Raw genomic sequence first — 23,728 nt, forward strand, 5'->3', positions numbered from 1 at the left:
CCAAACCAGTCAAGATAATCACACGGGACCCAGCCCCTGCTGCAAACGGGCCTCATCGCCGTTCCCGATTTTACAGGTGGGGAGACCGAGGTCCAGAGGGGGTGAGCGACTTGCCCGAGGTCACCCAGCCAGAAGTTGAACCCGGGTCTCCCGGCCCCCCGGCCCGAGCTCCTCCCAGCAGACCGCGGCGCGGTTCTCGGACTGCGAGCGAGCGAGGGCAGGGGCAGAACCAGTCAGATCCCATTCGCGCTCCTCCGTTCTCCCATCATCCTCTTCAGGGCCTGCTTCACCTCCTGATTCCTCAGAGTGTAGATCAGCGGGTTGAGGAGGGGGGTGACGGCGGTGGGGAACAGGGCGGCCGCCCCTCCGAGCGGGCTGCCGGCGTCGGGCCGCAGGTAGATGAAGGCGCAGGGCACGTAGTACACGGTGACCAAGGTCAGGTGGGAGCCGCAGGTGGAGAAGGCCCGGCGCCTCCCGGAGGCGGTGCGCATGGCCAGGACGGCCCGGACGATGCGGGCGTACGAGAGCAGGATCAGCAGGAAGCAGCCGGAGGCCACCGCCCCGACGTCCACCAGGGTCACCAGCTCGTTGGCCGCGGTGTCGGCGCACGCCAGCTTCAGCACGGCGGGGATGTCGCAGAAGAAGTGGTCCACCTCGTTGGGGCCGCAGTAGGGCAGGCGGAAGGTCAGCGAGGCCTGGATGGCCCCGTGGAAGGAGCCGGCCGCCCAGGCGCCCGCCGCGAGCCCGGAGCAGGCCCGGCGGGTCATGACCGCCGGGTAGCGCAGGGGGTGACAGATGGCCAGGTACCTGTCGTACGCCATGATGGTGTAGAGGAAGCACTGCGTGCTGCCCAGAAAGTGATAGCCGTAGAGCTGGGCCGCGCAGCCCGCGTACGAGATGGCCCGGCCCGTGGCCGTGAGGGTCGTCAGGATCCGGGGGACGACGACGGTGGAGATGCCCATGTCGACGACCGACAGGACCCCCAGGAAGATGTACATGGGGCGGGCCCTGAGCTGCGGGGTGCCCGAAACGACGAGGAGAATGAGCAGGTTCCCCAGCTGGGTCAGGATGTAGGTGGCCAGGAAGAACAGGAGGAGGAAGACCCTCAGCTTCGGAGGGTGAGGCAGGCCCGTGAGGATGAACTCCGTCAACGGGGTGCCGTTGGCTCCGTCCATCCCCGGTGCTCTCCCCTGAGGAGAAACTAAAGAGGACACGGAGTCGCGGAGGCCGGGGGGGTTGGAGTTGAGAGGGAAATGGTATCTGATGGTATCTGTTAAGCGCTTACTACGTGCCAAGCACTGGTCTAAGCGCTGGGGGAGATACAAGGTAGTCAGGTGGGGCTCACAGTCTGCATCCCCATTTTACAGATGAGGTCACTGAGGCAAAGAGAAGTGAAATGACTTGCCCAAAGTCACACAGCTGACAAGTGGCGGAGCCGGGATTAGAACCCACCAGTCCCGAGCCCGGGCTCCTGCCACTAAGCCACGCTGCTTCTAATCCCGGCTCTGTCGAATCCCGGCTGGGTGACTTTAGGCCAATCACTTCACTTCTCTGGGCCTCAGTTCTCCTCCTAATTAGACTGTGAGTGCCATGCGGGAAAGGGACCGTGCCCAACCTAACTCACTTGTATCTACCCCAGCACTTAAAACGGTGTTTGACACATAGTAAGCGCTTGACAGATACCATAAAAAAAGCAGAAGTCATAATAGATGAGTCTGAATTCTCAAGTTCCTGTTCTCCCTCCCTCTGCCAAGTTCCAGACACGTCTCCCTCCCTCCCTACATTTGCATCCCCTTCTCCGATTCGGTGTCGGTGGTGGTCTGCAGTGCTGAAGAGCGGGGATATACGTGCCTGTAGTACAGTAATAATTGTGGTCTTTTGTCCAACCCTTACTTTGTGCCAAACACTATGGTGAATTCAGTATAAACTGATTGTCGGACACAATCTCTGGCCCACATGGGGCTCTCAGTCTGAGGGCGAGGGAGGACGGGTATTGAATCCCCAGTTTACAGATGAGGAAACTGAGGCACAGAGCAGTTCGGGGACTTGCCCGAGGTCGCGCAGACAGGCGACTGACGGAGGTGGGCTTAGAACCCAGGTCTTCTGATTCCCAGGCCCATGCCTCTTCCACGGGCCCCCACCGCTTCTGTCCATCAGTCGGCATCGATCCAAAGGTTTAAAAGTGATTTTCATTATTTGAAACCTAGGATAATTAGAAGATAATCTCCTTCAGTGTCATTTTTAGCCAAGCGAAACCTTGGGTTAGTTAGTCTCCTCCCTTCCTTTTTTCACTCCAGAGACCATAAAACTCCTCCTTAAAGGAGCAGTCGCCTTCTTGGACTTAACAGGAAGGCAGGGAGGGAGCTCTAGTCCAATCAGTCAATCAATCAATCAATCGATCAATGGTATTTACTGAGCGCTTACGGTGTGCAGAGCACTTTACTCAACTATAGAGTTGGTAGACACGTCCCCTTCCCACTCTGGGAGGCCCCTTGAGCCTTATCTCGTACTCGCCCAAGTGTTTCGTACAGCGCTCTGCACACCGTAAGCACTCAATAAATATCACTGAGTGATTGATTCCCCCTCTTCTAGGTCACCCTACTGGGGGGAAGACCCAGAGATCCCCAATTCCAGTGGAGTCTCAACCGCAGGGGGAGATCTGACACCTCTGTCTCTTTCTTCTCCCTCCTCCAGTCTCCTTATTCTCATCTCTGTTTTTTGATGTCGTTCTTCGGTCTGGTTGTTTCGCCTTCCCTTGCCTGTCCATCGCCTCCCCTTTATTCTCAGATTGGGAGCTCTTGAAGATTCGGGGATTCCCGTCTAGTTTTCAGCCTTCTACTTGTAGCTCTCGGTACAGCGCTTTAAGCCGACGTTGAATTCCAACCGCTCAGAGAGTCCTAATCCAAATACAGATTACATCTCAACCATCAGAGGGGTGGAGCCGCGTGAACGAGAAGCAGCGTGGTCCAGAGAGAAGCGGCGTGGCCTGGTGGAAAGGCACGGGCCTAGGAGTCAGAGGACCTGGGTTCTAATCCCCCCTCTGCCACTTGCCTCGTGTGTGGCCTTGGGATTTCACTTTTCTGTGCCCCAGATTGCTCATCTGTAAAATGGGGATTGAGACTGTGAGCCCCACTTGGGATATGGACTGTGATCTACTCCAGTGCTTAGTACAGTGCCCGGCACATAGTAAGCACTTAATAGATACTTTAAAAAATGAAACCAGAGCAGTAGGAGGAAGAAGAGACAGGAGAGATAGGTAGGAAGAGACACCTGTGGGGTGAGGAAACCAGAGGGATGAGGATAGGTCAGGTAGGGAAAACCTTCTTCAGAAATGAGCGTCTGTATCAGGGTGTCCGGGCTAGAAACTTACAGAAGGATCAACTGGATTTCCAGGTGAGTTCAGGAACGTTTTCCTGTTTCCTCAGCACATCTCCCGCCCCTTGGACCAAACCCTGAGGGTAAGCTGGGCCAAATGGCCACAGGAAGCCCTGGAGTTCCGGGTCTTGGACTCAGCGCCAGGCTCTGGAGTCTGTCAGCAGTGGCTCGTTGAAATCCCAGCCCAGAGAAGAGAGGATCCATTACATACCACACTTGAGGAGGAATTCTGATTGGCTCTGAGACCCACGGGAACCATTCCTTTGGGGGCGCAGGGAGGGAATCAGCCGTTGGGAGAGAGGGCGGGAGACCGAATTCGGATCATACGGAGGCCCCCTCCCTCCCGGCTTCGACATGGGTTCGGGTTGCCTCCCGGCTCGACTATAGTTGAGCTGTCAGGGGAGAAGGACGGCCTATTGGAGAACTGCTCCAAGATCCTCCCTTCCTCAGATTTCCCACATTGTCAAGGGAGCCAATTAGAATTGGCGGCCAACCTCGGATTAGGGAACTCTGGGTTGTTCGCTTCGGTTGGTTTGGAGGATTGGCTAGAGCTAAGGGAGTTCTGGAGAAATCGGCGGGAGGCAACGGTCGGGTCCTAACCCCCGTCGGCTCCAGTCTCGGTGGTCGTGTGATGGAGGATTCTGGGGGAAGGGCGGGCCAAAAAGGGCAGCCCCGATCAGGCAGGGGGGCAGAGGTCGGAGTAAGCTGCAGGTAAAGCGGACGGGTCCAGTGGGCCGAATAAGGGCAGACAGATGATGAAGCAGCATGGCGTAATGGATAGAGCATGGACCTGGCAGTCAGAAGGTCATGGGTTCTAATCCCGGCTCCGCCGCTTAATAATAATAATGGTGGTATTTGTTAAGCGCTTACTATGTGCAAAGCACTGTTCTAAGCACTGGAGGGATACAAGGTGATCAGGTTATCCCACGTGGGGCTCACAGTCTTAATCCCCATTTTACAGATGAGGTCACTGAGGCACAGAGAAGTTCAGTGACCTGCCTAAAGTCACACAGCTGATTAGAACCCATGACCTCTGACCCCCAAGCCCGGGCTCTTTCCTCTAAGCAACACTGCTTCTCACACGTATCTGCTGTGTGACCTTGGGCAAGTCACTTCTCTTCTCTGGGCCTCAGTTACCTCAACTGTAAAATGGGAATTGAGACCCTGAGCCCCACGTGGGACGGGGACTGTGTCCAACCTGATTTGCTTGTCTCTACCCCTGAGCTTAGTACAGTGCCTGGCACACAGTAAGCGCTTAACGAATACCATAATTATTACGAAAGGGGATTGGCAGTGGGCAGGTATCGGAGGAGGTGATGGGCATAGGGGAGAATCCACAAGAAGTCAGGACCAGTGATATTAGCAGAAGGACTAGAGCCAGGAGAGATTCTTAGTCATTTGACCCAAGGGCAGCCCCCGAGAGGGACCGCCCCAACCGTGGAGGGACCTGAAGTGGTGTGCCTGCCAGGTGCTGAAGATTAAAACTCTTGGTGCTGGCATTAAGTTCATTCATACATTCATTCAATCATGTTTATTGAGTGCTTACTGTGTGCAGAGCGCTGTACTAAGCGCTGGGGAAAGTACAATACGACGATAAACAGTGACGTTCCCTGTCCACAACGAGCTTACAGACTGGAGGCGGGGGAGACAGACATCAATACAAAGAAATCAAATTACAGATATGTACATAAGTGGTGTGGGGCTGCCATGGGGGAAGAGCAAAGGAAGCAAGTCAGGGTGACGAAGAAGGGCGTGGGAGAGGAGGAAAAGTGGGGTTTAGTCTGGGGAGGCCTCCTGGAGGAGATGTTCCTTCAATAAGGCTTTGAAGAGGGAGAGGGATTGTCCGTCGGATTTGAGGAGGGAGGGCGTTCCAAGCCAGAGCCAGGAGGAGAGCTAGGGGTTGGCGGCGAGACAGGCAAGATCGAGGTACAGTGAGAAGGTAACAGTTGCGTCTGGGTCGCCGTTGATTCCTATTCCATGGATCGAAATCTGTGAACATCTCAATAGGGATGTGAACCTTTGCTTTCTAATAGTAATATTACATATACTATCACAGTATGTTATTATTATTACCAATTCAGGATCCAGGATTCCACAACCAGAAGAGTTTCATCTCCATATAAATCATATCTATTTGGCTATTGTCTGCTTTGTTGTAATTTGTTCGGGACAAAGAGAAACACACACCTGATAAAATAAATAATAGTGCAAGATCTTAAAAGAACCAATAGACTGGAAGCTCCTTGAGGCCAGAAATTCCGTTGCACTCTCCCAAAGGTTTGGTACATTGTTCTGCGCCCATTAGGCACTCAGTCAATGCTACTGATTAACTGTTAGGAGATCAGTTGTTATTTCACTTTTGGAGGAGAAGGGCTTTGGGGATGCCATATTGTGTGCAAATCTTCACCAAAGAGAAGAAAAACACCCACCCCCTTGGCTCCTCTTGGGAAATTATCAAAATTGAATCCCATTTTCCTTGACCCTCTTCTTTTCATAACTCATGTGTTCCTACTGGAGCAAAATCTGAAGGAAAATCTGTTAGACAAAAAAACATGGAAACAAGACAAAGCCACATTATTTCTGGAGACAAGGAAAAAATCAACTGTTGGAGAAATGAAAATCCAATATCTCCTCCTGCCCCCTCAGAGCTCTGTTCCCTTCACCCATCTTCTCCATCCTTCTTAGGTGTTCTCGTTGAGCTTCACATTCGCTCCTGTTCTTCTCTCTTTGGGAGGTCACCGTATCCCCTGGATTCTCCCCAGTGCCCCTGCTTGGGAGAAACTTAACGTCGATCCCATCCTGTGAGGGACCCTCAAGCCATCTTGTCAGCATCCCCACTGGACAGCTCAGACCGAGAGTGGTCTTCCTCCTCCTCCTCTTCCTCCTCTTCCTCCTTATCTTCTCTTCCTCCTTCTCTTCCTCTTCCTTTTTCTCTTTCTCCTTCTCCTCTTCCCCCTCCTCCTCATCTTCCCTTGACTACTCCTCCTCCCTCTCCTCCGTCTACTCCTTCTCCTTCTCCCTGTGCTCCTCATCCTTCCTCTCCTCTTTCTCTTCTATCAATCCATCAGTCCATGGTATTTATTGAGCACTTACTGTATGCAGAGCCCTGTACTTTTTTATGGAATTTATTAAGCCCTTACTATGCACCGGACACTGTACTTAAAGCTGGGGTATATACAAGCTAATCAGGTTGGACACAGTCCATGTCCCACATGAGGCTCAGAGTCTTTTAATCCCTGTTTTACAGATGAAATAACTGAGGCACAGAGAAGTTAAGCGACTTGTCCAGGGTCACACAGCAGACAAGTGGAGGAGCTGGGACTAGAACTCAAGTCCTTCTGACTCCAAGGCCCGTGCTCTTTCCACTAGGCCTCGCTGCTTCTCACTTCCTTGACAAAGGACAATACGATCGAGTTGGTAGACATGATCGCTGCCCTCAAGGACATGACAGTCTATCTGTAAATAAATGACAGATTAGGATATGTACATAAATGCTGAGGGTGGGGTGAGTATCAAGTGCTTAAGGGGTACAGATGCAAGCGCCCAGTCGACACAGAGTGGAGGATGAACGGGGAAATGAGGGCTTAGTCAGGGAAGGCCTCTTGGAGGAGGTGATTTTAGTAGGGCTTTGAATGTGGGTAGAGCAGTAATCTCCTCTTTCTCTTCCTCTCTCTTCTCTTTCTCCTCCCCATTTTCCTTTTTTCCTTCTCCTCCTCTTCCTCTTTTTCCTCATACTTTTCTTCCCTCTCCCCCTCGTCCCTTTCCTCGATCTCTTCCTTCTCTTCTTCTTCCTCTTCCTCCATTTCCTTCTTCTCTTTCTCCTCTTCTTTCTGAAGGAAGAGAATGATGTCTATTCAATGAAGCAATACACATTAGGTGAGGAAGGGAAGAAGAAAGGATAGTTATTTTGGATTTTGGCTCTGCCCTCAAGGTTTAACCTCTGACGCTCAATTTATCCATCTGTAAAATGGGAATGACCCTTCCTAACCCATCCCAAAGAGACTGTGAGATAAATGGATTGTTGAGTCTGATTCTTCCAGGCAGTAAGGAAGTGAGTGAGGGCCCAGATACTGACAGTAATAATAGTAGTGGTGTTCATTGAGAGCTTACTACTTGCTAAACACTGTACTAAGCACTGGGATGTATGTACATGCAGATCAGAACCAATCCCTGTCCCACATGGGGCTGGTTCAAAATCTAACGGGGAGTTAGGACAGGTATTTAACCCCCATATTACAGATGAGGAAATAGAGGCCCAGAGAAGAGAGGTGACTTGGCCAAGGTCACACAGCAGGCAAGTGGCAGAGTTGGGATTAGAACCCGGGTCTTCTAACTCTCAGGCCTGTGTCCCTTTCGCTAGGTCGCATTGCTTCTCATACTGATGTCCCGCTAAAATCAAGGCATTAGGAACCTTGGAACTTTTCGTTGGGTTTTGGGTTCGTACATGATTAACTTGAATCCGCTTCATTGGTGCCTGCCAGGATGAAGCCCGGGAAAGCAATGGAAAGGGAAAACTTTTAATAATTCCCCTGGTGATTCAGTCACAGCCCGTTGCGTAAGTCTCTCCTCTAGGCCGGGCTGATAAAAATCTCGGCGCTTTTAACCTTCCAGTTCACCCCTAAACTGGCTGGGGGAAAAGAGGGAATTGTACCAGTGATAGAAAAACCTTTGGGAATGGAGGGGAGAAAACAGAACTGAGTCTTCAGAGCCGTTCAGGGAATGGACGGTAAGATTTCGAGACACCCTGAGCTTTCTCCTGGTCATTTGATTTTATTCAGAGGAGACGGAAACGTCTAGCTCTGCCAACCAGACATGAATACGCCATGCCGGGAGCCGCCGGGCAGTGCGGTTTAATCGATAGTTCTGAATATCAACTATTTCCCCTGGTGCTAAATATACCACTTGACACAAAGTAAGGGCTTAATAAATACCACTATTTTTATTACTCCCAAATTGGTGGGCTGGTTTCCTCTAGCCAGGGTGAGATAACTATCTAATCAACCAATCGTAATGAAAATAATCATAGTCTTTATTAAGTGCTTACTATGTGTCAGACACTGTGCCAAATCCAGGGGGGAGGTTCAGGATTATCAGAATAGATGTCCCTGTCCCACATGGGCATCAGCGTTTAAGAGGGAGGCGTTTTGAAATGGCAAAGAGCTTCATTAACTCTAGTTTCAGGGACGTGGTGAGGGGAGAGAGCTTTGAGTTGCTCAGGAGGATATGCACAGGGAGTTGTGGGCTTCCAAGAGTCTCCCATAAAATCACTTTCATTTCGGGACCACGCTGAGAAAAAGAGTCATGATAGCTCCATTTTTTCCAGATGATTATTATTATTATGCTATTTAAGCATTTACTATGTGTCAAACACTGTACTATTCGCTGGGGTAGATACTTAATCAGATCGGACATAATCCCTGTGTCCCACACGGGGCTCACAGTCTAAGTAGGAGGGAGAGCAGGTATTGAATCCCAATTTCAGACCCGTTTCCGGGGTCACACATCGTGAGCAGGGAATGTCTCTGCCAACTCAGTTGTATGGAACTCTCTCAAGCACACTTAGTGGAGTCCGGGTCCCTAATAGGGCTCACAGTCTTAATCCCCATTTTATAAATGAGGACACTGAGGCACAGAGAAGTTAAGTGACTTGCCCGAGATCACACAGAAGACAAGTCGTGGAGCCAGATTAGGACCTGGGTTCCTAGTTGATCTGATTTCTGTCCTAAAGGAGTTTACAGTCTAGCAGAAGAGACAGATAACTGAAATAATCTACAGAGAAGGGGAAGGTGGAAAAGGCGTGATGTTCATGACTTGGTGCTCAGGTAATACGGTATGTAAAATACCTTCATGAGAGATGTATATATGGAAGATGGGTACATAAATGTAGACGTGTGTAAGGCGGCTGATGACTTCTTCAGCTCCTTTTTTGGCCTTTCTTTTTCTCTTGCTTTCTATCTGTGGATGTAGCAACAAGAAATTCAACAAAGCATTGGCTGAAAGCAACACTGTGGTCTCTGGGCAGGCAGATTGGTAAGTATTTCTTTTTTTAAATTGTATTTGTTAAGCACGTACTATGGGCTGGACACAGTAAGCATCGGGGTAGATATAGGATAATCAGGTTGGACAGAGTCCATGTCCCATGTGGGGGTTCACCGTCTTTATTCTCATTTTACAGATCAGGTAACTGAGGCACAGAGAATTAAGTGACTTAGCCAAGGTCACGCAATGGACAAGTGGCAGAGCTGAGATTAAAACCTAGATCCTCTGACACCTTGGACCGTAGTCTTTCCCCTAGGCCATGCTGCTTCTCATGTTTCATATTTACTCTCTGAATGGTTGCCTCCTTGATGATAATGGCATTTGATAATAATGGTATCTTTTCAGTGCTTACTATGTACCAAGCACTGTACTAAGCGTGGGGTAGATGCAAGATTATCAGGTTGGACGCCGGCCCCTTCCCATATGGGGCTCAGTCTAAGGGGGAGGGAGAGCAGGTATGGGAGCCCCATTTTACTGATGAGGAAACTGAGGCTCAGAGAATTCAAGTGACTTGCCCAAGGTCACAGAGCAGATAATGGCAAAGCTGGGATTAGAACCCAGGTCATCCGATTCCCAGGCCCCAGCTCTTTCCTCAGATGGCTGTGCTTACAAACTAGTGTTCTTTATCCAGAAGTCAGTGTGTGTGTGGGCATGAGCGTCCTGGGGTGTGTTCTACATTTTTGCCTAAGTGACCGGGAGAACTAATCTGTCTGGGAGGCTGTGTTTGTCTTTCTGAGAGATTTTGTCTGTCAGTCTGGATGTACATATGTAGACGGGTATCTTTCTGAGAGGGTGGCTGTCGATTCATTCAATAGTATTTATTGAGCGCTTACTATGTACTAAGCACTGTACTAAGCGCTTGGAATGTACAAATCGGTAACAGATAGAGACAGTCCCTGCCCTCTGACGGGCTTACGGTCTAATCGGGGGAGACAGACAAGAACAGTGGCAATAAATAGAATCAAGATGTGGTCCAAGTTTGTGTTGTGTTGTCTGCGTGTGCCTAAAATAATAAATCTACAAGGAGCTATTGTCCCAAACAGCTTCATATGTACCAGTGTCTGGGAGAGCGATATTATCTTTGGAGTCTGTGTTAGTGCTACTTTGCGGAAAAGTTTATCAGGCTCACACCTGTCATTTTTCTCTCCTTTGGAAAACTGAGCAGTCATTTTTTTTCTTTTAATGGTATTTGTTAAGTGTTTCCTATGTGTCGGTCACTGTACTAAACGCTGGAGTAGACAGTAGGGTTGGACACAATCCATGTCCCTCATGGGGTTCACAGTCTTAATCCTTATTTTACAGATGAGGCAACTGAGGCCATTTCTGTGACTTCTGGTGTCCCTGAAGTTACCCCTGCCTTCCAAGGACTCCTCAGAAGCTCTGAATGGAAGGAGTGAACCGAAGCAGGGTGGACGAGTTTATCTTCTTGGGGCTGACGGAAAACCCCATCCTAGAGGCGGCGTTCTTCGCGACGTTCTCCGTCACCTACGTGCTCACCCTCCTGGGGAACCTGCTCATTGTCGTCACGGTAGCTTCCACCCCACGCCTTCACACCCCCATGTACTTCTTCCTGGGCAACCTGTCCCTCATTGACGTCTGCCACTCATCCGTCACCGTCCCCAAGATGCTGGAGGGCTTCCTCTCAGAGAACAAGTCCATCTCCTTCGAAGGCTGCATCGCCCAGCTCTTCTTCCTGCACCTCTTCGCCTGCTCCGAGATCTTCCTGCTGACCGTCATGGCGTACGACCGCTACGTGGCCATCTGCGTCCCGCTGCACTACCCCGCCGTGATGACAGTCGAGGTCGGCGTCCAGCTGGTCTCCGCGCTGTGGCTGGGGGGTGTCGTCCACTCCCTGGTCCAGACCCTCTTGACCATCCGCCTGCCCTATTGCGGGCCCAACGTCATCGACAACTACTTCTGCGACGTGCCACAGGTCATCAGGCTGGCGTGCACGGACACCTACCTCACCTGGATGCTCATCGTATCCAACAGCGGGGCCATCTCCCTCTTCTGTTTCCTGGCCCTGTCGGCCTCCTACTCGGTCATCCTGGCCTCCCTGAGGAAGCGGTCGGCCGAGGGACGCCGGAAGGCCCTGTCCACCTGCACCGTCCACTTCATCATGGTGGTGTTTTTATTCGGACCCTGCATTTTCCTCTACACCCGGCCTCACACCACCTACTCCGCCGACAAGGCGGTGTCCGTCTTCTACACCGTCATCACTCCTTGGCTCAACCCCCTCATCTACACTCTGAGGAACGAAGAGGTGAAGAAGTCGATGAGACAGCTCAGGAAAAAACAAGTCTTTGTCTTGCGATGCTTCTGAGGAGCATGAGCGGGGGAGAGGGTGATGGGACAGGGACAGAAGAAACGTGAAGGTAAAGTGAAAACACAGGAAGAGCTCAGTGGGTGTGGTGGTGAATTTTGCTCTTCATTATCGATTCCATCGATCAATCCTATTCCTTGGGCACTTTCTGTGTGGAGAGCACTGTACTAAACTCTTGGGAGAGCACAATATAACAGAGTTGGTAGACATGTTCCCAGGCCATAAAGAGAAGCAGCGTGGCCTTCAGCACAGGTCTGGGAGTCAGAAGGACCTGGGTTCTAAACCTGTCTCTGCCCCTTGTCTTCTGTGTGACCTTGGGCATGTCACTTCACTTCTCTGTGCCTCCGTTATTTCATCTGTAAAATGGGTATAAAGACTGTTAGCCCCTTGAGGGATATGGACTATATCCAACCTGATTGCCTTCATCTAATTATGGTACTCATTAGGCGCTTACTATGTGCCAACCACTGTTCTAAGCTCTGGGGTAGATACAAGTTAATCAGGTTGGACACAGTCCCTCTTCCACATGGGGTTCACACTCTTAATCCCCATTTTCTACAGATGAGGTAACTGAGACCCAGAGAAATGAAGTGACTTACCCAAGGTCACACAGCAGACAAGTGATGGAGCCAAGATTAGAACCCGCGATCTTCTGACTCCCAGGTCTGTGCTCTATCCATTACACCGTGCCGCTTCTCAATCTACCCCAGCGCTTAGAACAGTGCCTGGCACATAGCGCTTAACAAATACCAATTAAAAAAAGTAGGTGTGAGCCGGAGAGCTCGGCCAAGGCTCTGTTTCGTCAAGTCTCCTCAGAGCGTCCGCTACAGCTCCCAGATCCTCCCTCTTCAGATGGAAACCAAGGCTCCCTGGAGTTGGCAGGAGAATTCTTATCTGGGTGTTTTTCTTCTTTTCCGGCAGAGCTCCGGAGCGTTTGACCTTCCAAGTGAAAGGGAAACTCATCCTTTCCGGTTTCCGCTAGAACACGACTTAATAATAATAATAATGGTATTTGTTAAGTGCTTACTATGTGCCAAGCTCTGGGGTAGATACAGGGTGATCAGGTTGTCCCATGTGGGGCTCACAGTCTTAATCCCCATTTTACAGATGAGGTAACCGAGGCTCAGAGATGTGAAGTGACATGCCCAAAGTCACACAGCTAACGACCTCACTGGGGGAGAGAACTTTTGGATCCTCCGTGACGGAGTGTTTGTCAGGACTTCAGCTGGGATTATGGAATGTGCCTGTTAGATTTTTCTATTATACTTTCCCAAGTGCTTAGAACAGTGGTCTGCATGCAGTGAGTGCTCAATAAATACAACTGACTGTCTGACCAAGTGACTGACTGATTATGGCTTCTCCTCACCAAGGCAGGGACATGCACTTACTTAGGAATAGCATTTATGGAGCCCCCTTTGAGGTGCAAGAAGCGTATACCCCAAAGGGAGAGGCTGAATGAAGATATTGACGAATAAATAAATGAATATCCATAATTGAAGGTACAATCGAATCGATCAATCGATCGTATTCAATTTATTTAATGTACTTGCTTGTATATAACAGAGTTGTTAGACACATCCCCTTGCCCACAATGAGCTATCGATTAATGTTTTTTAATGTGGGCCAAGCACTGTACTAAGCGCTTGGGACAGTACAATACAAGAGGGCTGGTAGATGGTTTCCCTGCCCACGTCAGGCTTACAATCTAGGAAAGGGAGATAGACATTAAAATGCATCACAAATAGGTAAAATAGGAGCTGTGGGGCTGAAGGTGGGGTGAATATCTAGTGCTTCGAGGGGACAGATCAGAGTACATAGGCGACGCAGGAGGGAGCATGGGGGAAATGAGGGTTTAGGGCGGGAAGGCCTCTTGGAGGAGATGAGATTTTAATCTACATAAATTCTGTGTATGGGTATAGACAAGCACGTAAGTGCTGGAAATGACTGTCTGTCTTTTGGCTAGTTTGCTGTTCAATGGCACTTCCTACAGACGGTCAGAAAGTAAAGAGGAAGGTGAATTTTAAATAAGAATACTTAAGTCTGGAGGTGGTTCGTGATATCACCAACAGGGGATACTGTGTCCATTTTGTTCCTTAGATGTTCCGGCTGTAGTTTCCGATAGAAATCCGGTTGTAAAAAATGACTGCAATGAGATTTGGGGTTATCCGTGGATTGATTTATCTAAACTCTTCATGTCCTGATTGCCTCGATTAATCAAAGTTGATTGAATGCATTTGTATCTTCCCTAGCGGGGCTTTTGCATATAACTATCAATCAGTGGTGTTTATCGAATACCTACTGAGGGCAAAGCACAGTACTAAGTGCTTGGGAAAGTTCAGTACCAGCAAAATATACTGTTACCTTGCTGGCTAGCAGCTCTCATTTTAATGGGGGAGACAGACATGCAAAATTATTTACAGATTGTGAGAGACTGAGGAAGAATGTGAATAAAATAGATAGTAGAGTGAGTATATCTGGCTGAAATTCCATAAATCAGAATAAATCATTGAATGTTCAAATGAATATACATATATGCATACATATGTGCTGATAATTGGATTTAAATACTGGTAGGCTGAGGCTCATTGGTTGATCTGACATTTTTATTATGGTAACTGTTGAGCATTTACTGTGTCCCAACCACTGTTCTAAACACTGGGGTAGACACAAGTTAATTGCAATAGGCAGATTTCCTACCCAACAGGGGCTCTCAGGCTAAGCAGAGGGGACTACAAGTTTGGGATGCTGATAATTAAAAGTGGAAGATTTCCTGGAGGAGGTGAGGTTTTAGGAAGGTTTTGAAGATGGGAGGGCTGTGGTCTGGAAGATTTGGTGGGGATGAATTTTGGGCCAGGGAAAAAGAGCGAACAAGAGAGTGGGAGAGTAAAATGGAGTTAGACGTGAGCTGGGCTGGAGCAAAAAGGGCTAGCTTTGCCTGAAGAGGCAAAGATCGTAAGACACAGAAAGCTGGCCCAAGGCCTTGAAGCCATTGGGAAGGAGTTTTTGTCGGATCCTGACTCTGCCACTTGTCTACTGTGTTACCTAGGGGAAGTCAAATGCTTAGTACAGTGCTCTGCACACAGTAACTGGTCAATAAATTCGATTGAATGAAGTCACTTCATTTCTCTGTGCCTCAGTTCCCTCATCTGTAAAATGGGGCTTGAGACTGTGAGCCCCACAAGGGATAGGGACTGTGTCCAACCCTATTTGCTTGTATCCACCCCAGTGATAAGTACAGTGCCTAGCCACAGAGTAACTCAACAGAGTGTCCTGGAAAGTGTAGAAAGGCTGAGGTAGAAGATAGGAAGCAGCGTGGCCTGGTGGAAAGAACAAGGCCCTGGGAGTCAGAGATCCTGGGTTCTAATTCCAGCTCTGCCACTTACTTGCTCTGTGATCTTTGGCAAATCACTTTAACTTCTCTGTGCCCATCTACAAAATGGGGATTCGATCCCTGTTCTCCCTCCTACTTAGAGTGGGAACCCAGTATGGGACAGGTACTGTGTCCCACCTGATCATCTTGTATCTACCCCAGAACTTAGTACAGTTACAGGCACGTAGTGCTTAAAAAAAACCACGTATTATTACGGGAAGCCTAGCAGTGTCATTTTTGACTGATCTACACGCAACCAATTCTCCCTACGCTGAATCTTCTTTCACCATCTTGGGCCTTGGCTTAAATCAGAATAGACTTGGACTGTGAGAAGACCGTTCCTTAATTCTTCCATTAGGTTATATCCCGATCCTGTAATGAAGATATATAGCAGAGTGGGAGATTAGAGAAAAGAGTAAATCCGTTCAAAATATTTTAAGAAGCAGCAAATTTTGTAGAAGAGCCACTAGGTGACAGCAGACTGCAGGATGAAGAAAGGACAAGTTGTGCTCATACCTAAGAGCCGCCAGCGAGGCTACTTTAGTAACTAGACACCACCGTGCAATTCTTTTTTTTTTATGGCATTTGTTAAGGGCTTACTATGTGCCAGGCACTATACTAAGCGGTAGGATGGATACAAGCTGATTACGTTTGACATGGTCCGTGTCTCATATGGGGCTCACATTCTTACTCCCCATATTATAGGTAACAGACAAGTTAAGTGACTGGACTGAAGTCACACAGCAGAAAAGTGGCAGAGCCTGGATTAGAACCCAGATCCTTCTGACTCCCAGGCCCGTGCCCTAGCCACTAGGTCATACTGCTTCTCGCAATCGTTTGAATTTACTAAGCACTTACTCTGTACGGAGCCCGGTATTAAGCCCTTGGAAGAGTACAATAGAAATAATAATTATAATAATGATGGTATTTGTTAAGCGCTTACTATGTGCAAAGCACTGTTCTAAGTCCTGGGGGCTACAAGGTGATCAGGTTGTCCCACACTGGGCTCACAGGCTTAATCTCCATTTCACAGATGAGGTAACTGAGGCCCAGAGAAGTTCAGTTACTTGCCCAGAGTCACACAGTTGACAAGTGGTGGAGGCGGCATTCGAACCCATGACTGCTGATTCCCAAGCCCGTGCTCTTTCCACTGCGCCACGCTGCTTCTCATAATGTTGGTATTTTTAAGCACTTACTGTGTGCAGAGCACTGTTCTAAGCGCTGGGGTAGATACAAGGGAATCAGGTTGTCCCACATGAGGCTCACAGTCTTCATCCCCATTTTACAGATGGGGGAACTGAGGCACCGAGAAGTGAAGTGACTTGCCCACAGTCACACAGCTGACAGGTGGCAGAGCCGGGATTCGAACCCATGACCTCTGACTCCCAAGCCCGGGCTCTTTCCACTGAGCCACGCTGCCTTGTTCTCAAAAAATTTACAGTCTAACAGGGGAGACATTAAAACAAGCTACAGAGGAGAGGATACATAGAGTGTAAAGGAATGTACAGTCAATCGAACCGTGGTATATTTTGAGCATTTACGATGCACAGAGCACTCTACTAAGCGTTTGGGAGTGTACAATATAATAGTGTTGGCAGATGTGATGCCTGCCCACGGGACCTCACAGCCTACGTAAGTTCTTAGGTGACAGGGAAGCGATGAAGTGGTAATTGAGGGGGAAAAACGGTGGGAAGATGAGAGATTAGAGTTCTAGAGGTGTTAGTGGGTTCTTGGAAGATGTTTGAACTCTCTGACAGGAAATATCTCTCTAGCGAGTGTCAAGCGTTCTCTAGAATCAGAGTCAGTCTGAACTTTTTGGGGAAATGGCTCGTGGCTTCCTGATGGAACTGGTCACTGTTGGGCTGACGGCTTTGAGTGAGTATGGTTTTTGGATACTCTTTTAAAGAAATATTTGTACAGGACAATGCAAAGCAAACGGGGCCTAGTTGGGGAAATGGAAAAAAGGCATAAATGGCAGGGAACGTGTCTACCAACTTTGTTATACTGTACTCTCTCAAGCGTTTAGTACGGTGCTCTGCACAAGGTCAGCCCTCAATAAATATGATTGATAAATGCAGACTAAATGTATCTGTTTCTTAAAGTCGGTCCCAGGAATGATGGTTCTTAGGTTTTATTATTAATATTATTATGATGGTATTTATGAAGCGCTTGTTATGTGCCAAGCGCTGTTCGAAGCGCTGGGGGAGAAACAGGATAATCAGGTTGTTTTGATCCCCATTTTACAGATGAGGTAGCCGAGGCACAGAGAAATCAAGTGGCTTGTCTGAGGTCACGGAGCAGACAAGCGGCAGAGCCGGGATTAGAACCCAGGTCCTCTGACTCCCAAGCCCGTGCTCTTTCCGCTAAGCCATGCTGCTTCTAACAGTCCATTAATGGACAGCAGGGAGCACCACTTGAACTGCCCAGTGCCCTGAAAATAATTCAGGGCCACCATTAAAAGTGTCTATTAAGTGCTTGCATGTGCTCGGGTTTGGGGATTATACGGAATTATCAAAGTCCCTCAGAGTACCCGCTTTAAAATCGAAGACAAACAGAGATCGATAAGTAAAAGATACAGACATTTCCACATACAGTGGAAGCTGTGAAAGAATACAAATGAGTGTCTAATTTTTACACTATGTACAAGAAATGGGGGAAGTGTATTCCGTGAGGTGCCCCTGCATATAGAGTTACTGAGATACCAGCCAGATTTTTTTAATGTTATTTGTCAAGTGCTTACTCTGTGCTAGGCACTGTACTAAGCTCTGGGTTAGATAGAAGTTAATCAGGTCGGATACTGTCCCCATCCCAAATGGGGCTCACAGTTTTAATCTCCATTTTAGAGATGAGGTAACTGAGGCCCAGGAAAGTGAAGCGACTTGCCCAAGGTCACTCGGCAGACAAGTGGCAGAGCCAGAATTAGAACCCAGGTCCTTCTGACTGCCAGACCTGTGCTCTATCCACTATGCCATGCTGATTCTCCCAATTATATCCATAAAAGGATGCTCTCACTCTTTTTTGAGATTCTTCCCCGGCACCGGGATTACTTCCGGATCCAAGGGGATAATTACTGTCTGGGGGCTGAAAATCTATGACCCTTCCTGGGCAATGCCCTCTTCTGGGTTGGGTGGTCCGGTGGGCATTTGGGTGGACCGGCTACGGAGGTGTCTCTGGCATGGGTGGTTTCCTCCTTCCCACCACTCCCCAACTCCCACTGTTCTAACTCTGACCATCCAGCGTGGGGTTCAGTTATGGCCCCATTACATTGATTGATTGGTCTGAGGGGAGGAGAGGATGACCGGCCAGCTGCTCTTAGGAGTCTGTCTGCTTTCCTGAACTAAGTAATGGCATCAGAGGGTAAGTAATATAAAGAGACAGTGGACCGTTTCCAACTTGGAAGAGTGTGCATTTTCAGGTACGTGGGGTAACTTGGTACACGGTTGCTAACTCGGACACAGCTGCGATTTCTGGCTTTCAGGGCATCCTGTCCCACGTGATCTGAGGCGCTGAAACCACAGCTGGCTCCAAATAGGGGAGAATCAGGCTCGGTTATCCTCTCAGATGTTTTCGGAGGGAACGGGATAGAGTTCCAAGGTGGGTTTTGTATTCCCGATGATCCTTCAAACGACAAGGCTGCTGTGGGGTTTGGGACTTTCAGATCTGTTTTCTCCTGTAAAGATGAGGGATTTGTCTGGGTCTCTCTATTCAGGGGCTGTGGACGCTCAATACAGTGCTCTGCACACAGCAAGGGCTCCATAAATACCACAGATCGATAAACCACTCTTTCCTCTTTTTCTCTTCCCGCAGTGGCTCCACGATGGGTCCTTGCCGCGGTTTTCCAGCCATTCCAGGTCACGGGACAGGACGGGGAGAGAGTCCACCTTTCTTGCAGCCATGACTTCAACCCCCACGATACTATGTTTTGGTACAAGCAGCGTCATGGAGGCTGGGGAGGGCTTCATTTTCTAGGGAGCGCTTTTGATGGCTCCACACCAGCTGGACTTTTCGCCATAGAAGTCGAAAAATCCTCCAAGACCTCTAACCTCTCCTGGGACAGAGCAGCCCTGGCAGATCAAGGCACCTACTTCTGTGCTGTGAGAGACACGGTGGGGGAAACCCAGAGACCGACAGCACTAAAACACTCGGTGGAGTGATTTCATCCAGGATAAGGCACTTGTACCAGTTCACAATAATAATTTTACTAATGATAGTATTGGTGTCCAACTCGTATCTACCCTTGTGCTTAGGGCAGTGCTTGGAACATAGTAAGCGCTTAACAGGTACCATAATCGTTGTTATTATTAGCTGTAAAAAAATCACATTTCTCAAGGAATTTCCAAGTGCCTGGACCCCCAAAATCCTGGGTGGACAGAGGAAATGGATCTGTTTTAATAGATTAAAGAGAGACAATTCCCTCATAGCGAGAACATGGTATTTCTAATGGGGGGATCCTTGGCTTCTAGGAAAAGAGATTAATGTAGAGTGTAAGCTCCTCAAGGGCAGAGAACATCTTGGGCATCGATTGTATTTTCCCGATTGTATTTGCTTTATACTCACTAATCATTCACTAAATACCATCGCTACTGCAAAAGTAGGAAATCGCAGCTCCAACATAATCACTGAGTAGCTGAAATATAATTAATATAATTAAGGATGGGGGTCAACCCTAATGTAGGTAAGTGGCAAAATATTTCCTTCATAAGAAAAGCTTAAAGTTAATAGTAAATCCATCCATCAATCATATCGAGAACAGTCATTGTTCTGGATGGAGCAGCGTGGCCTAGTGGAAAGAGCACGGGCCTGGAAGTCAAAGGATCTGGGTCCTAATCCCGGTTCCGCCATTTGTCTGCTGTGTGATCTTGGGCAAGTCACTTCACTTCTCTGGGACTTGGTTACCTCATCTGTAAAATGGAGATTAAGACTGTGAGCTCCATGTGGGACTGGGACTGTATTCAACCTGATTAACTTGTATCTAACCCAGAGTTTAGAAAGCGGTTAACAAATATCACAATTATTTGTTAAGCATTTACTATATGCAGTATAGCACTGTACTGAGTACTGGGGTGGATACAACTCTTTGAAGCTCAAACATGGTCCCTGCTTCACATTATTGCTCTCACAGCCTAAGGAGGAAAGAGACCAAGTATTTAATCCCCATTTTTAAAAAAGCAGAGAAAACCGAAAAACAGAGAAGCTAAGTGACTTGCCCAGGGTGATACAGCAGCCAAGCAGCAGAGCCAGAATTAGAACCCAGGTTTACTGACTCCAAGGCCTGTGTGCTTTCGATGAGGCCAAGCTGTTTCTCGCACCGGGGAGTGTACAGTAAATAGACAAGATCCCTGCACTTAAGGAGCTAGTCTTTGAACAGGAGAGACCGACACAGAAATAATAATAATAATAACTGTGGTATCTGTAAAGTGCTTACTTTGTGCCAGGCACCGTACTAAACGCTTGGAGGAGAATACAGGCAAACGATTTATAGGTAGACGGTGTCTAATTTCCAACTGTGTTTAATACTGTACTCTGCCCATAGGAAGCTCTTAATAAATATTATTACTACTATTAGAAGGAAAAAGAAGTAGATATGTATATGAGTGAGTGGTTAAATAGGTGGATATTTAAGACTCTCAGGTGCAGAAATGTTATAAGTATTAAGTACTTGAGAAGCAGCAAGGCCAGTGGAAAGAGAATGAGCCTGCTGGGAGTTAGGGGAACTGGGCTCTAAACCCAGCTCCATACTTATCTGCTGTGTGACCTTGGGCAAGTCATTTCACTTCTCTGTGCCTCAGTTCCCTCACCTGTATCATGGGGATTAAGACCGTGAGCCCTATGTGAGACAAGGACTGTGTCCAACCTGATTAATTTATAAGCACTCCTCCACTTGGCAGAGTGCCTGGCCCAAAGTAAGTTCTTAACAGATACCATTAAAAAAAAATAAAGTACATGCCTCAGGTAGGTTCTAGTCCTCGATCTATAAAGTGTTTTTTTCTAAAAAGGCTAGTGGAGATGAAACTTAAAGGAAACTTTTCTGACTTGCCATTCTGTTAGCCACGTTCAAGGCAGCACAGCTTTGAGATTTCTAAGTTTGATTAGGCATCACTCTAGGGGTTATAGAAAAGTAAAGTGGGATTTGGAATTGACTGCCAACATGCTATGGGGGAATGAATTAGCAGTTCAATAACTTGAATATTTTGCACTACAATAAGGAGTTTCCTCTAAGGAACACTCAGGAAAAGGTAACTTTTTAATTAATCTCTCGGGTTCTGAAACTTTTCATATTACAGATGAGTGGAGGAGTTTTGAGGCCTTTGGAGAATCATTACAACTCTGGCTGTCACCAATTAATTTCTTTTCCCTAAGCGCCCGCTCTGCGGTAATAATAGTAGTTAGCGTGGAGAGGAGGAGGATTCACCGGGGATCTAGTTAAAAAAGTTTCCTGACGAGGTTATTAACTTGCTCGCAAATGAATTCACCTGGCCAATGAGAGAGACTCCTAGAGACTATGAATAAACAATGTCATTTCCCACTCAAATAGCTCTGGGGGAGAAAGAGAAAAGTTCCATCCCCTTAGAAATAAATTTCAGAAATCAAGTCTTTGGGGCTATTGCCATCTTTTCATCAGTATTACATGATGGGGGGTTGCTCTCGAAGCATTTGGGAGTATTTTTGCGAGTTTTAGACGGGAGTCTGATTGCACAGACTCCCTCTAGCCCACATCCCTTATGACTCTTCATTTGTTTGGCTCGCAGAGGCTGATGTCAGACAAGTTGGCAAAGAGAGCAGAGAGCTCAAAGCCACGTGGATTCCCTCAAAGTCCGAACTTTGTGAATGAAAGGGTGGCCTTCTCTGATTAATTCACAGCACCCCACTTGTCCCAACCCAACACCTCCTTGAATCCTAAACATTTTATTGCTATCCTCCACACTTATATGCATAAGTATAATTTTGTTTATTTCTCAATCCACCAGTGGTATTTGTTGAATACATATTGTGTGCAGAACATTCTGCTAGGGAGCATCCAACAGAGTCAGTAGTGGAGATCCCTGCCTTCAAGGAGCTTACAGTCTGGTGGAGAGCTCACAATCTAGCAGTAAATCAGGAAATCAATCAATCAATCAATGGTATATTTTGAGCGCTTAATATGCTTTTTTGAGCACTGTACTTTGGAGAGTACCATTCAACAGAGTTGGTGGCCACGATCCCTGTTCACAAGGAGCTTACAGTCTAGAAGGGGAGACAGAAGCAGCATAGCTCAGAGGAAAGAGCCCGGGCTTGGGAGTCAGAGGTCATGGGTTCGAATCCCGGCTCTGCCACTTGGCAGCTGTGTGACTGTGGGCGAGTCACTTCACTTCTCTGTGCCTCAGTTACCCTGTAAAATGAGGATTAAGACTGTGAGCCCCACCTGGGACAACCTGATTATCCTGTATCTACCCCGACGCTTAGAACAGTGCTCTGCACATAGTAAGCGCTTAACAAATACCAACATTATTATTAAAATAAATTATGGATATGGACTCAAGTGCAGTGGGGTTAATGGTAGGGAATACTTGTACTTAATGATTTATTCTGCAGTTTTTTCCCGATACATTTACACTCTACAACCGGTTGAGGCCCTGCTCTTCCTCCTGCTCTTAATGTTTGAGTCTGAGAGTCTGGACGATTGCCATTACTGCTAATCTCCTCTCAGTCTTATCTATGCATAACTGCAGTCATTTACCTTCCCCTGTACTAAGTAAACAGACAATAGACGCTCTTTGCAAGGTTGTAAGCAAAGTCATTAAGTTATCCTTCCTCTTTATAGCATTATCAATTTGATCAATTCACCAATCAATTGTATTTAATGAGCACTTACTGCACACAGGACACTGTACTAGAGAAGCGGTGTACTAGAGAACCAGAGAAGCAGAGAAGCAGTGTGGTTTAGTGGCAAGAGCTGGGGCTTGGAAGTCAGAGGATGTGGGTTCTAATCCCGGCTCTGCCACTTGTCTGCTGTGTGACCTTGGGCAAGCCACTTAATAATAACAATAATAATGTTGGTATTTGTTAAGAGCTTACTATGTGCAGAGCACTGTTCTAAGCTCTGGGGTAGATACAGGGTAATCAGGTCGTCCCACGTGAGGCTCACAGTCTTCATCGCCATTTTACAGATGAGGGAACTGAGGCACAGAGAAGTTAAGTTACTTGCCCACAGTCACACAGCTGCCAAGTGGAAGAGCGGGGATTCAAACCCATGACCTCTGACTCCCAAGCCGGGGGTCTTTCCGCTGAGCCACGCTGCTTCCACTTAACTTCTCTATGCCTCAGTGACCTCATCTGTAAAATAGGGATTAAGACTAGGAGCCCCACGTGGGACAACCTGATTACCTTCTATCTACCCCAGTGCTTAGAACAGTGCTTGGCACATAGTAAGTGCTTAACAAATACCAGCATTATTATTATTATTACTAAGCACTTAGTTGGACTTAACGGTCTCAGAGTTTTCTAGGGGGATACACATCTACCAATTTTGTTGTATTGTACTCTCCCAAGGACTTAGTACAGTGCTTTTCACTCAGTAAGTGCTCGATAAATACTGTCGATTGATTGATAAGAAGACAAAGCTCAGTTAATTCCAACAGAGA

General features: G+C 47.9%; 2 protein-coding genes across 2 annotated transcripts; one reads left to right on the top strand and one right to left on the bottom strand.

The window, feature by feature from the left end:
• Positions 1 to 233: 233 nt before the first annotated feature.
• On the bottom strand, positions 234 to 1,175 carry LOC100087709 (olfactory receptor 10G3). The gene has a single exon (XM_029078371.1). It carries the CDS (start codon positions 1,173 to 1,175, stop codon positions 234 to 236), a length of 942 nt encoding a protein of 313 aa, XP_028934204.1.
• Positions 1,176 to 10,723: 9,548 nt separating this feature from the next.
• On the top strand, positions 10,724 to 11,861 carry LOC100087699 (olfactory receptor 1509). Its single transcript, XM_001517521.4, has one exon. It carries the CDS (start codon positions 10,799 to 10,801, stop codon positions 11,735 to 11,737), a length of 939 nt encoding a protein of 312 aa, XP_001517571.2. The 5' UTR covers positions 10,724 to 10,798; the 3' UTR covers positions 11,738 to 11,861.
• The last annotated feature ends 11,867 nt before the right edge of the window (positions 11,862 to 23,728 follow it).

Source organism: Ornithorhynchus anatinus, chromosome 13 (genome assembly GCF_004115215.2).
Source record: "Ornithorhynchus anatinus isolate Pmale09 chromosome 13, mOrnAna1.pri.v4, whole genome shotgun sequence".
Taxonomy (NCBI): domain Eukaryota; kingdom Metazoa; phylum Chordata; class Mammalia; order Monotremata; family Ornithorhynchidae; genus Ornithorhynchus; species Ornithorhynchus anatinus.